Source organism: Dipodomys ordii, unplaced genomic scaffold, assembly GCF_000151885.1.
Source record: "Dipodomys ordii isolate 6190 unplaced genomic scaffold, Dord_2.0 Scaffold98, whole genome shotgun sequence".
Lineage (NCBI taxonomy): Eukaryota > Metazoa > Chordata > Mammalia > Rodentia > Heteromyidae > Dipodomys > Dipodomys ordii.
Genome location: NW_012267314.1, coordinates 9272459 through 9289431, shown reverse-complemented (window position 1 = coordinate 9289431; position 16973 = coordinate 9272459). Strand labels below are relative to the sequence as shown.

General features: G+C 42.4%; 1 protein-coding gene across 1 annotated transcript; it reads right to left on the bottom strand.

Annotated features, from left to right (window-relative positions):
* Positions 1–7275: 7275 nt before the first annotated feature.
* Adat2 (adenosine deaminase, tRNA-specific 2) lies at positions 7276–14731 on the bottom strand. The gene is made up of 5 exons (XM_013026949.1): positions 14632–14731; positions 11870–12020; positions 9739–9845; positions 8478–8550; positions 7276–8110 (listed from the first exon to the last, which is right to left on the bottom strand). The coding sequence occupies exons 1-5, from the start codon at positions 14689–14691 to the stop codon at positions 8067–8069; spliced, it is 435 nt and encodes a 144-aa protein (XP_012882403.1). The 5' UTR covers positions 14692–14731; the 3' UTR covers positions 7276–8066.
* Between the last annotated feature and the right edge of the window lie 2242 nt (positions 14732–16973).

Sequence of the window (16973 nt, the reverse complement as noted above, 5' to 3'; positions counted from 1 at the left end):
ACTATGAAATTCAGCTTCTGGGATTGATCTTACAAAAAGAAGTTATATAAATCATTTTATTTGCTGTTAAATATTCAATGTGTCTTCTCTTTTTAGTTTTTCCTTTAATGCCTTTTGCAGAAAAGCTTCCTGAAGAGCAGATATTAAGCTCTGTGCCTCTCTGCTCACTTCTGCTTGTACTTCTTGACTTCTCAGACCTGATGATGGAAAACTGCAAGCCCGAGTTCAAAACATAGGCTTCCTAGGAGCAGAAATGAGCTGGAGAAGAACACCTGGGATCGAAGTCATGAGCTACCTCAGCTGCCCAGCCCTCGGCAGCAGTAGCCTTGGCTAACGAGCCATTAAGACAAAGCGGCTGCTCCCTAATCTGTTCTGACAGTGTCCTCTGCTTGTGTTAATGCACCCATTTGTCCTGCTGTCTGAAAACCAACCAGAGCTGCGAATCTGTCACTTCGCAAGCATTTACCAAAATTGCCTCTGGGCCTAGCATTGGGCTAAAGGCTCACTTTTGAGGAGCTTACGACCTAATGACTGTAATTAGAGACCAATTGAGTACTAAACTAAGTGACACTAAGTAGGAGTCTGAAGAAAATGATCACTGTGGGCTGGACTTGTTGCAAACAATCTCATATGGAGATTGCAGGTCGTTGAGGGGAAGAGGTGCATGCTGTTGATCAACGCACTTAGCAATAAAGAAGGCAGCGTGGTGGTTCAGGTTCCAGGCACAGGTTCACCTGTGGAAGAGACCCACCCGAGAAGGCAGCTGCTGATTCCTCTGACATCTGGCCCATAGCTGCTTATTACAAAGACAATGGGATTTCTCTCAAGTCAAGAGGAAATGTAATCTCTCCTGAAATCAGTTAACATTTGAATCTTCATGGTCATACTGCTGACATCCTTCATTTTGGCTTTCAATCCTCAAATACCATTGAAGGAAATGACTTGTTCCCAAGGCCAGTCCAGGCTAGCTCGAAAGCTGAAAGCATTTTCCTGTGAAGCCAGGATTACTGTGGAGCCATAGGCATTTTTCCAGAGGGTGCTGGAAGAAGGGAGAAGTGGTAGAGTACCAGCCTTGAGAGAAAAAGCTAAGGCAAGGGTCAGTACCCAGGCCCCAAGTTCAATTCCCACTAGTCTACACACACACACACACACACACACACACACACACACACACACACACACACACACACACACACACACACACACTTTAAAACCATAGTAGCTTGTCATGGTTTATTCTCTCATGCTTTATTTCATAGCCAATCAGTGCAGGCCTGGTATCTAGATACACAGCAACTTTATCTGAAACACTAGTCACTGAAACCAGAGAATGAAGAATATGGTAAATGTTGTCTTAGTGTAGGGACTCATAAATATGAACATGCATGTGAAATTTCTGATTAATAGTCTGATCTCGGGATATAGTGTTTCCATCTTCTGGGTGATACTTATCTTCCTGCAGGACTTACTGGCTTTTGCCTAGAAGTAACACATCATTTTCGGTCGTGTAAGAATCAAAACAAGTCACAGGGCCATGCTCAACTTTCAGGTAGCAGGTCCTGTGACACTGGATCTCCTTCAGGAGGAAGAGAATTGGAATATTTGTGAAATGCTCATGTACAGAAAGCACTGAAGCTAGGAATCGATTCCTGCTGAGCTCAGAATGGTGATTTTGATTAAAAGTGGCATTTGGGTTTTTTGTGGTTGTGTGTGTGTGTGTGTGTGTGCTGGTCCTAGTGCTTGAACTCGGGGCCTGGGTGCTGATTCTTAGCTTTTTTCACTCAAGGCTGGCAACCCACCACTTGAACTGCAGCTCTATGTCCAGTTTTTTTGGTGGTTAATTGGAGACCTGAGTCTCATGGAATTTTCTGCCCAGGCTGGCTTTGAACTTATCTTCAAATCTTAGCCTCCTCACTAGCTAGAATTACAGGCATAATAAGCCACTGGTGCCTGGTTGACTTGAGTTTTTAACTGGCATAAACTAATCATTTCTAACTGAACTACTAAGTACTCTGCTTAGCACACTGGGAAAGTTACTTCATCAAATCAAGTTTTTAGGCATAAGGTTAGAGGATTCATGAGGTAGATATATGTCCTACCAGCCAAAAAGTTCTAGGTGAACACTAGCATTTACAACTGACACACCCCATTGTCACTTGACTTTAAAATTTGAGTCACTAGGCTTAAACTCTGCCTAGTGACTTATAATTCCAGCCTCTTTAAGTTACTGGAACATCAGAAACTCTACCTCTTGTCAATTCTCTTCCCTAACCAGAAATACCCCAGGAATCACACTTCAAAGGAATGAAAACTGATCCTCTCTCCTCTAAAGGAAGGAGCTGTTTAGAATAGCAGGCCCCAGGCCCTTTGCCTATGTCCCCACATTCTGCACCAGCCTAACCTTGTACCCGCTGCCCCTTGCCAGAGGGACCTCCCAAATCACTTCCTTACCATGCAACGGGTAATCGCCACAGAGGATTTATCACACATGTTAAGGCTTTGTCAATGCTAGAGGAAAAAAGACGAAATACCTCACAACTGTTTGGGATTTTTTTTTCCTTTTCTCCAGCCTCAGAGTGTTCGATTGGAGCATTAAGAGGGATTAAACTAGTTGCAGATAAAATTGGAGCAGGCGGTAATGAGGACTGCATGGAGATCATTTCTGTTTGTGGCCTGGTTTTTAAAGGAGCCTGGTTATGATACTATAGTAACTGGTTTTTTTTTTTAAACAATGATTGATTCTTGATAGCATCTTAATAGAAGCATAAATAAGACATAACTCTAATTCTAAACTTAAATAAAGTGGTTTGTGACCTTTTCTCCTTGTTCTGCTGTCAAAATGTAAAGAAATAAAATATTCCAAGTCAGAGTAAATATTTTACTATCTTCGATTTCTCCTCCATATTTATAAGCCAAGTTGAAAGCCAGAGATCTGAGGTCAAGCTGGCGGAGCCCCATTTTCCAGTATCGAAGTCACAGAACTTGAACTCACGCCTGACAGACTCAAGCTCGTTTCGCTTACTCCAGACCTTTCTTAAAGGTCCAGATTTAATATATTTTCGACTCTGTGAGCCACGTGATGACGGTCACCAACCCTCACTGGTGCCTTTGTTTTCGGCAAGCAGGCCGGGGCCACACAGAAACAAAGCAGTGCGGTTGTAATCCAGGACGATGTGATTTATGGGCACTGAAATGGTATTTTCATATTAGATTCTTGAGTTCCTAAATATTATTTTACTTTCCCCCCAACACATGTGTAACCCATGAACACATATAGAGGTATCAGGATAGATTTGACCCATTTGTCATAGTCTAGATTCTCTAGGTCAAACTTTCAACTTGCTAAAGAAATTATTTGGATATAAAAATGGTAATGAAGGAAGAAACATTCTTCAAGACTGTAGTGAGAGTGAAGGGGTACTGGGTTCAAGTCCAACAATTCTGGGTTTATAACCAGTGAGCAGGATGGGTTGGGCGTGGGGATGAGACCAAAGGGTTAAGGTGTTCTTACTGAACTGACTGCATTCTGGCTGAAGGCAAGATCAAAAGCCTTTCACATCAAAGGCAGAGGATGCGAAGTGTGATCCAGACTGGAGGGCAGATTTCTCTCTAAACGAGTCAATCAGATTCCTGCAAACATGAGTTGGGCAGGCCCAGCGTGGGCCAAGGTAAGAGACGGTTAAGAGGAGGCTCGGAGTCCGGCTGAGTTTGGTGAAACCACACCCACAAACCTCCTTGGTAGTCATGGGTATAGGAGATCTAGCCATGTACAAAGACACCGAAAAATCAGGTGAGAACTAAGCACATGCGCTTGTTTTTATTAGACCAGCTTGCCAAAAATGTAGGATCCTAAAGATGTCAAACCTTCACCATGACTTATGCCAGTCCACCCCATAATAACGCCGCCTGTCCTTTCCCCACTACTTACAATGAGCAATTTATGCAGTAAGGAAATAGCTGGCAGTTGTCTTCACAGATGAAGTCAATGCCGTCTCGTTTCTTTGCCAAAAAAGCCAGGGAAACCAATTGCTGGGCTCCTCTCCCCCGGGGCTACGCAAGGCCGGTTGATGCAGACATCGGGCAGGGCTCCGCCAGAGATGGGGAATGGGGAGCCTACTCTAGTTTTTAAAAAATAGTAATTTGTTAAGAGTCTTGGCTTTTGGTTCTTTTTTACTGACACTTAAGCCGCAGTGCTTAAAACATTTTCAGACTAGATGTCTCTATGGAAACCCAAGAAAACGTGTATGTTTATGGTCAAATGATGGCCTAGAGCTCTCTGTCCTATTGGATCATGCTAGGCCATCAGTGATGTTGGACAGAACTTAGACTTGTTTTTCTGAAATCCTGTCAATTCCAGTGAAAGTTATATAATTATTACTTTTGCTGAGACAAAAGTGAAGAGGAGAAAGAGATTATCGCTAAACATGTTCTTATGAGGAAAAAAAAAGAGTTTGGTGAATTTGGGCAGCCATCACGAAAGAGAAAAATTGCAACTGAATAATTGCACAGCTGCCTTTAAATGTATATCCTTAAATCTCCTTCTCATCAGTGTCAAACATACTTGCTTTAAAAGCTGTAACAATTCTCTCCCTTACAGACTGCTTACACAATGCAATGGGGTGGGGGAGGGGGGACAAATTATACAGTGAACGAATGAGTGCTTTTGAGCAGGTGACCAAAATGATCATCACCTGTAGAGTCGGTCTGCTGGGAGCCTCCAGTTGTAAGATCATGAGAGCAACATGCTGCCCAGAACCCACATCATGAATCCAATCATGAGAAAACATCAAGCCAGGGTTTCGTTGGTAAGGAGCGTTCTATTATTTAGACAGTGACAATAATGACAAAGCAAGCAGCAGTCAAAGCTGGGGGGGAGAGCAAGGACTACTACCAAAACTAGTCAGTGGGGCTGAAGATGGGCTTCAGCGAGAGCGCGCTTAGCATAACAAAGATCAGGGGTTCCATCCCCAGCACCACCCAGAAAACGTTCATGGCACAGAAGACAAGAAATCTATGTAAAAGTTGCTGAAGATGTAAGACAACTAAATGCAACTATACAGTGGCTATACAAGATAATAGCATATGATTATCATATGATCATCAAATACTCAAAGCACTTCTGGGTAAAAGCCCATGATGCATCACACGTGTGCACACGCACGCACACACAAACAAACACACACACACACACACACACACACACACGAAACCTCCAAAATGGTGAAAAAAATGAACAGTTCTTGCCTACATTGGAGTTTTCCTTATGATATTCCAAATACAACTTGGGAAGAGGCACTTGTGCCAGAGAATAAGAAAGCACAAACAAAGATATTCCAGCACAATCCTTTATCCGTGATTGAAGGCTGCCATCCCATTATAGACCACCCATTCTCAGCAGAGATTGTTCCAAAAACCAGCAAACCCTGGACGCTACAGCAGCTCAGATGTAATCCTTTCCCCCAGTCTCTCTGAATAGGGCAGTGACTATAACCTTTTGGCATCCCACAACTTCCAGAACTATCTCATGCACAAAGAAAGTCTCTTGGCTGGTTGCTTAGGTGGTTCAAGTATCAACTGGAAGCACATTTTGGAGCTAGGACATCTTACCATTATGAGGCATGGTGAGTTGCTATACAGTATGTTACTCAAGAAACTAGAACACCTCTTCATACGTCCACAGCACCACATTAGCACATGGAAATGACTATCTGAAATTCTACACACCTGCTGTCCTCAAAGACCTCTTGAGGTTCTGCATCGGCACTGCAGTCTGCAATATTCTACCTAAATTAAGTGATCTCCCCAAAGGATGGGGCAACTCTACCTCCATTCAAACATCCAGGTCAGTCAGTCAGTCACTGATCATGCAAATAGAAGTAAACTAAATTTTTCAGCTATGTCTAGGAACCAAGAAATACTACTTACCATTCTCTAAAAACATAGCAAAAGCAGAACATATATATACTGCACATTCCTAACCTTCCCTGCTTATCACTGTATTTTAATTCTTTAAGGAGTGATTCTATATATTATTTGTCTTTATGATTTTTTAAATCTAAGATAGTCTCAATCATGCAACCTCCCTCCCCAAAATAATTTTATTTATCCAAGTTTACCAAGAACCTACTGGTCACGAGATGTTCAGCCCGTCTTACTGGGTGGTACTCTACTCTCCTATAAATAATCTACAAGAAAATGATACAAAGACAATGAATGTAATGAACTCTGCATGCAAAACAACATTAAGGAGCCAAAAGTGGATTATGACTAACTGCAAAAAAAAAGAGAACAAGCTAATCAAGGCACTAAAATTTACTGAGAAGACAAATTTTAGAGTAGGTAAAATTGAAGGTGCATGCATCATTGTTGTAGATTTGAAACCATGCATATCCTTCCCCATAAAATGTCTCAAATGCCGTTAAAAACACCACACGCAAAACCAAGCAATTATAAGTCCTTCGAAGCATGTAACTGTGATTAGCTGCTACTCTCAGCAATATAAAAATACTTCCACCACAATTACATTCCAGTCTGTAAAGTAATTCAAAACAAACAAGTTGGAGACATCGCTCAAATGGCAGAAGCAACAAATACAGATGCTTTGTATCAAGGAAATGAACCCACTGAAGAAATGAACCCATCTGAGGAGCGGTCCTCAGGGACCTGGCACTAGGCTGCTGGTGGGACGCTGAGGCCCCCTTCTGGGAAGAGACGTATACTGCACCCGGGGCAGCTCTGCTACACGTCAGGACACTTCTTGCACCCAGTTAACACTGAAAGTTTTGCTGTGGATATTCTTTCCTGTGCAGTTTCAAATTTTAGGTATTAAATTTAACAGTTATAACCTGTATTTTCAAACGAGGAATAACTGATTTCGGATTAAATGTATCATGCTACTTAATTCTGCAACTGGCATTCACACCAGTGGGCATTCTTCTTCACCTTGTTCCTTTTTACTTTCGCTGTAACTTTTTGCTTTGACAGTGTCTTGTTGAACTCCCTCTGCCTTCCAAGTGATGGGGTTACAGATGTGTATCACTATGCCCAACTTTTGTTGGAACTCTTCACCCTCCAGTATATAACTACATTTTTTTCATCCATCTCTCCTTGTGAGAATACAATCTCGCTGAGACAGAAGACCCTGTTTTGGTTCAGGGAATCAAAGAACTGTCTTGTTTGTTATTGTCCTTTAATGCTTTGCCCCTTCGAAACAGAAATAACTTAAGATTCTATTATAGCAACGTGGTACAATTTTTAAATGACTTTAGGCACTTGTTTAAAAGCATTTTTCTATGTATTTAATAAAATCAATAGATTTCATAGTCACATGTATACAGTGTATACAAATAATATACAGTGTAGAAAAAAGCCAGACTTGCCCAGCACTGGTGGCTAACACCTGAATCCTAGCGACTAAAAAATGCTGAGATCGGAGGGTCAGAGTTTGAAGCCAGGCTGGGGGGAAAAGTCCATGAGACTCATCTGCAGTTAACCAACATAAAGCTAGGACTGGAGGTGTGACACAAGTTTGAGCGAAAAAGCCAGAGAGTGACATCTGAGTTCAAGCCCTAAAGCCAACACACACACAAACACACTCACACTCATGCAGCCAATACACTGGGAGACCACAACAGCTATAAAGAATGAAAATCCAACTCCACCTCCAAAAAGCCAGTTGTAAAGGACACACGTGACCATGGCTTTCTAGTCCAAATGAGTGCAGGTGACGGGGTGTGCATGGACACTCTGAAATCCCAGCCTACACTCAGCTGGAATGAAGCTGTGGCTTAAAGACATGTACTGTTTGCTAATTCCTAAAACCTCAAACTTTAGTTTTTCCCCCCCTTCATAAAAATGTTCTTTCAGCTGTGGAGAAGCTAATAGTTGTTTACAATTGTCAGCCTTTTAAAAAGCACTAATTTGTTCCCTTAAGAGAGCAAATGTTATTCTCCGTCTTCCCGGAGAATAACAAACAACACATACTATATGCTCCCTCCATGCCAGCAGCTTTTCAGGCTGGGGATTCCATCCAGGTCACCGTGGGGCTTTTGTCTTTCATTACAAGTTCAGGATTTCTGACATTCCTTCTTCCGAACTTTTGATTTTGGTGCTGTGAAAAGAATAGAAAAAGAAATAAAAAATGAGAACTAGACTCTTATCAGATTCTTTCCATACTAACTTGCTTTTGATTTTGTTGTGTGTGTGTGTATGTGCGCGGCAGTACGGGAGACTGAACTCAGGGCCTTGGCTTTTCCATTCAAGGCTGGTGTTCTACCACTTGAGCTAGCGCTCCAGTTCCAACCTTTTGCTAGATAATTGTAGCATCTCACAAACTTTCTTACCTGGATTGGCTTCAAACAGAGATCCTCAGATCTCAGTCTCCTTTGTAGTTGGGATTATGGGTGTGAGCCACCAACACCCAGCCATACTGACTTGTTTGAACAGAGGTGCATTACATGCAGCAGGGGAAAACTAACCATTAGGATTTTCTTGCTTGTAGAAGGCCTTTAACAGTTCCACAGCTTCCTCAGCCCGATATCCAGGGATGCACTGATGAAATGAAGGAGAGAACGAACACAAACCTATGAACACATGGGCGGTGTCCATAAAAACACCAGTGCGTGCCCTGCTGCACATACACAGCCTCCAGACACATAGCTCCTTTGGGGATACTAGGACACTAGTAGAGGTGAAGATGTACATTTCAAGAAGACAAAATTTAATTCATTTTATCATTTATCATTACTTTATCACAATTACATGAGTCAGGTAATGAGTACATTTCCTTTCATACAGAATGCAGTGGACGTCTTGACTAAGTCAAACACGGTAATCTTCTACTACTGTGGGATCTTGGGAAAAGTACTTAAACCCTCTGCACACGCAAGTAGGTAATGACTTCACTTACCCAAAATACATTGTCAGGAGTAAATGACACAATCTGTAAATGTTTGGCACATCCTAAGTGCTCATTAAGCATCAGCTATGTTATCTACTTTTGTTAACTGGTGTCCTGATAAGTGATGGTATACGGGTGGGGTACCTGGCTCAGAGTGCCAACAACAAAGCTGCTCATAGAGGCTAAAATATCTATCTACTCTTTTACCTAAAAAAGTCTGTCAGGGTTTGCTACATAAGATTTAACAAGTATGTTCAGTTTGTTTTGGGGATCCAAATGGAGAGAAGGGATCGTAACACGGGAAAGAAGAAGGAAGGAACTGTGGGTGGTTCGGTGGTGCAGGGAATACTACATGTGAACGATAAAAGCTGAGTGAAAGGGGCCGGGCGGCGTGCTTCAGGGAGGGTGACTGTCAGGGGGTGTGAGCAACCAGGGATGGACTGGCTGGAGAGTGGGGAAGGTGGGGGCCAAGCACACAGGGCTCTCAGAGCTGGTCAGGAGAGTTTAGAACTGACCCAGTGAAATCTTGTGAAATGCACACAATCACCTATTTGTCCCTAAATGCAGTGCCTGGGAGAGGAAGGGGCCCAGCCGCACAGACAGGAGGACGGGCCACCCGGGGTGCTGTTCAGAATGAACCTCCCTTCCCGGAGTCTCAGCCTGCTCCTGCCTAGGCCGTGTGAAGCCGGCACAGGGTTTCTCCATAGAAATGGGAGAACTTCCACCCTGTCCCCGCACCAACTGCTGCCCTCCTCCCGCCACAAAACATTCCTGCTGACATGCTCCGTGCGAGATGCGAGTCCTGGAAGAGAAGGAAGCGGCACAGCAGATTGTATTACCTGAAATGGTTTTCCCGTATTTGGTAAGTCAGCAGAGGCAACATTTAGAACGGAGCCACAGCCACCAAATCGTTCATTCTGACAGCCGTAGACGACCAGCGGGATTTATAAACAGAGTTAAGGCCCGGGTAGGATGTACAGTATGGTGGCCACATGAGGGTGGGTTGAGATTGGCCACCCTGGACAATAGTTCAGCCTGGAATGAGTCTGGTTACACAAGACAAGGAGGTTTAGGATAGTTAGAAATTACCATCTGATAACTGCAAAGAGAATTAAAACTGAGTGTATGGTTTCACAGTTGAGTGGGTTCTCTGACTTTTCCTCAAGCACTTATTCAGCATCATTAGAAAACCAGAGATAGGAAGTTAATCCCAGGACTTTCCTATCAACTGATTGCTTCCTGTAATTTCCCAAGTCCACCTGAGCCCAGTAGAAATAGACTATGGCTGAGTGACTAGGAGACAAGAGAGAATTCTAAGTTGCGCATCCTTTATTGAGATTGTATATTGTATGTATATTGTATTACATGTTAAAAACCCCTTGTGGTTTTTTTTTCTTTTTATATTGGTACTGGGGGGGGGGTCTTGGACTTAGAGCTTCACACTCTTGCTCAGCTTTTTCATTCATGGCTAATGCTTACCACTTGAATCATACTTTTAGTTCTGGCTTTTTGCTGGTTAATTGGAGATAAAGAGTCTCATGGATTCGTCTGTCTAGGCTGGCTTTGTACCATGATCTCCACATCTCAGCCTTGAGTAATTACAATTATAAATACATGCCTCCAGCACCCTAATTCTGTGTTATTTTAACTTTATTTATTAATTTTTCTTTTGGGCAGTACTGGCATTTCTTCAAGGCATTGTGCTTGCTATGTAAGCATTCCCCAGGCTAACCAGAATCAAGATCCTATTTATGGTTTCTATATTGCTGTGATATGCACCAAACCCACCTGTTTATTGATCAAGAGGGAGGTTTGTAAACTCCTTGCACGGATTGGCCTCAAACTGAGATCCCCTCCATCTCGGTCTCCCAAGGAGCTAGGCTTAGAGTTGTGAGCCACTGAGCCCAGCTTGTGCTATTTTTAAAGTAATAAAAAATTATTTGAAAACACATCATTTTAAAAGTACATGAAAATGCAGGAATGAAATTGAGTTTCTGAATTTTTACCATGATTCAAGTATCTCAACCTCTTGAGAAGCTAGGATTGTAAGCCTGAGCCACTGGGACCTGACCTTTCAAACAAATGTTTCTCGAAGACTGTTAGTGATAAGGAGTGTAGCTAAGTGATAAGAGTGCTCATCGAGCACGTGTAAAGCCCGGGTGTTTAATCCTTAATCACCACAAACAAACAAGCAAACCAACCCATCTTTAGCAATGACTACACTCAGTATTTGTTGCTTGCTCTATGCAAGAAACTCAAACAACTGCAAGTATATTAATTTCCATGTATGTAAAGTAGAATATTATAAATCAGTGTTTAGTTTATTTACTTTCAGCTTAATTTTTTAATACTTTGGCATAGGTATTCATGGCAAAAACAGATAAACATATTCAAAAACCCACTATCCAAAGGCCAGACACAGATAAACATATTCAAAAACCCACTATCCAAAGGCCAGACACAGGTGCATACTTTTCAGGCCTCCCCCTACCACTGACTTTAAATGAATTTGGGTGTCATCCTTACTCAACTGAAATTTGTCTTACTCTTTCCTTTCTCTGCCTTCTTTATTCAACAGTTCTACATTTATTAGTATGAAAGAAATAAGTAACCTTACTATGTAAAAGGCTTTCCCTTTTTGGTTAGGAGATACTGTATTTTACCACTTATTTCATTAAGTCTTGTGTTTTCATATATGTGCTTTCATATATTTGGTTGGGGTATAGGTCAAGGGAATGTGCAAGGGAAAGGAAAAGGAAAAGGAAAAGGGGGAAGGAGAGGAAGAGGGGAAGGGCACGGGAGAAGAAGGGAATAAGAGAAGGATGGGGGTGAGGAGGCAGGGAGGGGGGAGGGTAAAAGGAAGGAAAGAAGGAAGGAAGGGTGGAATGAATAGGTTATGTCATGTGCAGGGCCATTTTCCTGTTCACAGGAAGAGCCAACCCCGAACCTCTCTCTGGAGTCCAAGGATACTCATCAGGCGGAGAGCAGCTGCACACATAATGCACGGCTCCACAGTGACATACAGCACGGTACGTTCAAACACGGCAGAAGGACTCTGGCCATTTCGTTGACACCAATCTAGGACTTGATCAATGGCCACCATTTCTGCATGTCGAGTAGCCTTAAGAGAGAGATACTTACATTGATGCTTACACTGAGTATGTTTCACATAACTGCTATTTTATAAATACCCAAAACACATATATAAAAATCATTTCTAATGAATGGGGCTTCAGGACTGCTTAGCAGTCGACCGTCTACTCTCCATCTCCAGGTCCCATATCTCACCAACAGTTCCAGGAGAATCTGCCTTGATTCTCAGTTAAGTTCTTAGAGAGCATTTTCAATTACAATGTGACACTGATCAGTGTTCAATGTACTCATATACTACTACTTTGTTGAATGGCAACTCCTTTATCCAACTACTTAAAGATAAAAATGTTTAAAAAGTACTATATCCACCAAAAAAAAAAAGTGTCTATGGTCTCTGGTATTCTAAGGAAGCTTGAAATTCTTGTTCGTTTTTGCTTCCCTTTCAGGGCTCTTGTAGAGGTCACTCAAAGCTAACTGATACTTAGGCTCTTAGAATGCCACCACTTACATTTGTGGGATGCAGTTTTATATACTGGCACACTCTGGAGAAGCAGAGATTTGGTGATTAGTCTCCCATACATGACTAGGTATATACACAGGAGGCAGTAGCATGGGAGAAGTCACACAGAATGTGGAATTTCAGTTCAAATCCTGACAGGAACTCCACTGACTAAGTGGTCTTACTACTATGTGGACAAGTTACCTCCCTTCTCTAAGTCTTAGTTTCCTCTCTATTCAGTGGGGCGTACTGGTATCCACCCTCCCTACCTCTTAGAACAATCTAATTCTATTCATATCCTCACTTTCCCTTTGGTTCCCTGATCAAAACCTTAATGTGAACACTAGATCACCTATGCAATAATTATTTATATGTCCATTACAATTACATGGCACTGCCATATCAATAATTTGTTGAAGTTCAAGATACTGTGCTAAATACATTCTGTGTAGGATAAAAAAAAACAACTGCCCACAAGAAGCATAAAATCAGGCAGGGCCAAGTGAAAGACACTCATGTACCTATGACCTAGGGCCTGGTGTGAAGTGAGGCCAGTGCTCTGTGGAAGCCAGAGGCAGGTAGCAGCAAGCTGGGTGGGGTTTGCACAGAGAATCCCAGCATCAAAAACTCAGAGATCACTGGGCGCCGGTGGCTCACGCCTGTAATCCTAGCTACTCAGGAGGCTGAAATCTGAGGATCTCAGTTTGAAGCCAGCCCAGGCAGGAAAGTCCGTGAGACTCATCTCCAAAAAACCACTAGAAAACCGGAAGTGGAGCTGTGGCTCAAGCAGTAGAGCACTTGCTTTGAGCTGACGAGCACAGGGACAGCACTCAAGCCCAGAGTTCAAGCCCCACGACTGACCAAAAACAAAACAAACTCAGAGATGGAAGGTACTTTAGAGAAGACAGAGCAGTCCTAGCTGAAGCTTTCCCAATCTGAGTACTATTTAAAACTCACACTCATTATTCCCAAATGTATCTCCCCATAACGCTCAACAAATAACTGATGGATGGAATCAGCTCCGTCAACTCCTCCTTTCACTGCTGAGGAAATGTCAGCATTCACTGAGCATACAGAGAAAAGAGGAAGTGGTATGGTTTTAGAGCCAAAAGTGGAGCTCAGGCGTCCTCAGTTGGGGTTCAAGAGTATATTCAAAGGTTAATCTAAATGACAAACGATACCAAAACAGATCCAGTTAAACCCAGGATATGAAAAAAAAATCCACGCTGTGGGAGGTTGTTGGAAACTCTGTACCACTGAAATATCTGGTATGGAAATAAATTCTTCTTAGACTGAGCATGGTGGTACATCTTGAAATCCTAGCTATTCAGGAGGTAGAAATTGGGACTATTATGCTTTAGAGGCCAGCCCAAGTTAAAAACAAACAAACAAACAACTAGTAAGACATCTTCATCTCAAGAAATGAGCTAGGCATAGTGTTATGTCCCTGTAATCTAAGCTACACAGAAAGCAAAAGAAAGAGGACTGCTGTCTGAGGTTGGCCCTGGGCAAAAATGTGAGACCCTATCCAAAAAACAACTAAAGCAAAAAAAGGTCTAAGGATGTAGTTTAACAGGTAGAGCACCCGCTTAGCAAATACATGGCCCTCAGTTCAAGCCCCAATAGTGTCCCCCCCCAAAAAAAGGAAATAAGCCCCTTTATATAATTCCTTTGTATCTCCCTCCAAAGTTATAAATTGAGGTTGATTTTTTAAAAAGTTATTAAGAGGAAAACATTTAAAGGCCCTAAAGAATGTATCACAAGTTAAATTTATCTATTTTGTAATGTGGGATTTTCTATGGATTAGATTTGCTTAAAGTGGAGACAGAATTGTTTCTTTCTTGCTGACACTTAATATAACAAAATTCCTTCTTGGTTTCATTCAAGTGTTGAACTTTGTGAAACAGAAAATCCACAAGGATCTTAAAGCTCCATCAAGTTTTTCCACAGCTAAAACAAATTAACAAACAAACAAAAAAATCACTGTATCGCCGTTACACTCAGAAACAATACCACTCAACAACAAGACGCTAAGGGCTCCTCCTCCAGCACAGACCACTGAGGCCCCCTCCACCTCACCATCCGCCAGCCAAGTGCCGCGAAGCCACGCTGCCCCACCTCCGACGCCTCATTCACGTACATTTTTGGTTTGATTCACTTCATTTCTTCCCTTCCCCACGATTTCATTGTTGTAGACCATAAGACAGCCAACAGGAACTTCAGTATTTTCAAGGGCGTCTTTGGCCTAAAACAAAGTAGAAATGCCTGAGATGTAAAGTTCCGTACTTGAAAAGCCCACAGGGAAGAAACAGGTGTAGCATGGACAGGACATAGATTGTAGACTCACTGGACCTGCAGGAAGATTTGCAAATGCTAACACATTGTCCTGTGAGGCACATGAGCATTTGTTAGTTACAGCGACTGGATGTATTGTAAGCAACAAGATTCAATTAGTCAGACTTTTCTGGGCAATTTCAGTAACACATTTCTGGGGCTGTGATTGTTCTGAAGACAGAGTAATCACTGTGAGAAGCACAAGGAAAAATCAATCCCAAGTAACACCAAAAGAAAATGCAGCAAAGCTTTCCCTTTTCTCAAATCCAGCTCTTCTGCCATACTGAGGCGCTCATGTTCTGCACTGTGTGCCCACGTGCAGGAAGAGTCTTCAAAGGCTCTGGCCTGACTTCTCACCTGGGAAGCACAGGGAGCCAAAGGAACATTACTGACCAGAGCCCAAAGTCACTTCCTATTTACAAAGAGGTGAGAATCCACAACCTCTGTAAACCCTCCTCTGAAACGTGCTCCTTTGTGAAAATCCTATTTGCTTAATTTTTTTTGCTTCTCTAAAATTATGGAACTGATCCCCTAGAGCCTCAATAGCATAAAGGTGATGAAGCTGGATGTCACTTTGTCCCACGGTTATTGTTGGGTTTTTTTTGTTTTTGTTTTTGGAGGTGGTGGTGGTGGTGATTGAACTCTGGGCCTGGGCGCTGTCCCTCAGCTCTTCAGCTCAAGGCTAGCATTCTACCACTTGACCCACAGCACCGGCTTTTATCTGCTTATGTGATGCTGAACCCTGGGCCTCATGCATGCGAGGCAAGCACTCTACCACTGAACCAACTTCTCAGCCCTGTCCCATGTTTTTTATTCTTAGTGAGACAATCAAAGTTTAGGTGTACTATTAACATTTTGAAAACTTTTCTCTTTTTTTTTTTTAATTTTTTTTTGGGTCCGGTCGTGGGCCTGAACTCTGGGCCTGGGCACTGTCCCTCAGCTCTTCAGCTCAAGGCTAGCGCTCTACCACTTGAGCCCCAGCGCCACTTCCGGCTTTTTTCTTTCTGCTTATGTGGTGCTGAGGAATCGAACCCAGGGCCTCTGGCAAGCAAGGCAAGCGCTCTACCACTGAGCCACCTTCCCAGCCCTGAAAACTCTTTTCTTAATGTATTTAATATACATATAATTCATGACCCAAATTTCTTATGACCCAAATTTCACAGAAATATACACACAGACACAAACACTCCTATGTGCATAAAACGGATGAAATCTCCTGAAGTCCTGCAGAGTGTGTCAATGAAATATGCCTACTTTTAATACTGTACTGTAGTGACGCCAGGTGTTCAGAGGAGAAAACTAGAAACTTGGACCTTCCCTGTTCAGTTTTTTGTTTGTTTTTGTTTGCAATTTCCTGTGACTTATAATTATTTCAAAATGAAAAGTTACAAAGTTGAAAAGTTAAAGGTTGAAAAGTAAATATAAGTAAACAAGTACCACCTTGCAATGGAGATTAGGAAGGGATGCCTACTGAAACAGAAGTAAAACAGATAGTATTTAATACCATAAAGACCTCAGGAAATGCAAGGACAAAAAAACAAAAGAGATAGGGGGTCTACTGCCTTGCAGGACTCAGTGACACAGAGCAGAGGTCATTTGTATGGGATGGAAGAAGTAAGGAAGTGGCTTGAAAAGTGACATTTCTATGGGTTAAACTTCTGGCTTCCTACTATACTTTTCCCAACAAACCTCTTAAGAGGCAATGTTATGTCTCTGTCTCAAGTGTTCCAATTCTGAGGACTTGAAAATACAAGGGCTAATGACTATCTGAAAGCCTGGTTTTCCTGGGACCAGTTTAAGCACTAAGTATCAATTCATTTGGTTTATAAGCTTACCAGTCAGGTATAATGGACCTCCTCTGTTCCACCAATGAGGAGACTGAGGCACAGACAGTCAGATGGCTCGCCCATGCTAGAGAGCTGGTCTCGAATACAGACATCTTGGTTCTTCTTCATTCACTTGCTCAACACACTGTGTGCGAACTCACCAGATATCAAGTTCCAGGGCTCTTGGCCCTGTTCTGCCTTGCATCTCTTTGGGAACCACTTCATTTCACTGATCAGCTGTTTTACCAGGGTTTGGGTTTAGAAATGGGTCAAGTGACAAAAAGAGGGAAGGTTGGCAAGTGAAACATGGAAAATTTAGGGT

Bases quoted from the DNA above. Each gene is read 5' to 3' on its own strand.
- Adat2 (XM_013026949.1), bottom strand. From the start codon at position 14,691: ATGGTCTACAACAATGAAATCGTGGGGAAGGGAAGAAATGAAGTGAAT. The intron at 12,021-14,631 runs GTACGTGAATGA...CTCTCTCTTAAG, and splicing joins AAGTGAATCAAACCAAAAAT to GCTACTCGACATGCAGAAAT. The intron at 8,111-8,477 runs GTTAGTTTTCCC...TTCTTTTCACAG, and splicing joins CAAGCAAGAAAATCCTAATG to CACCAAAATCAAAAGTTCGG.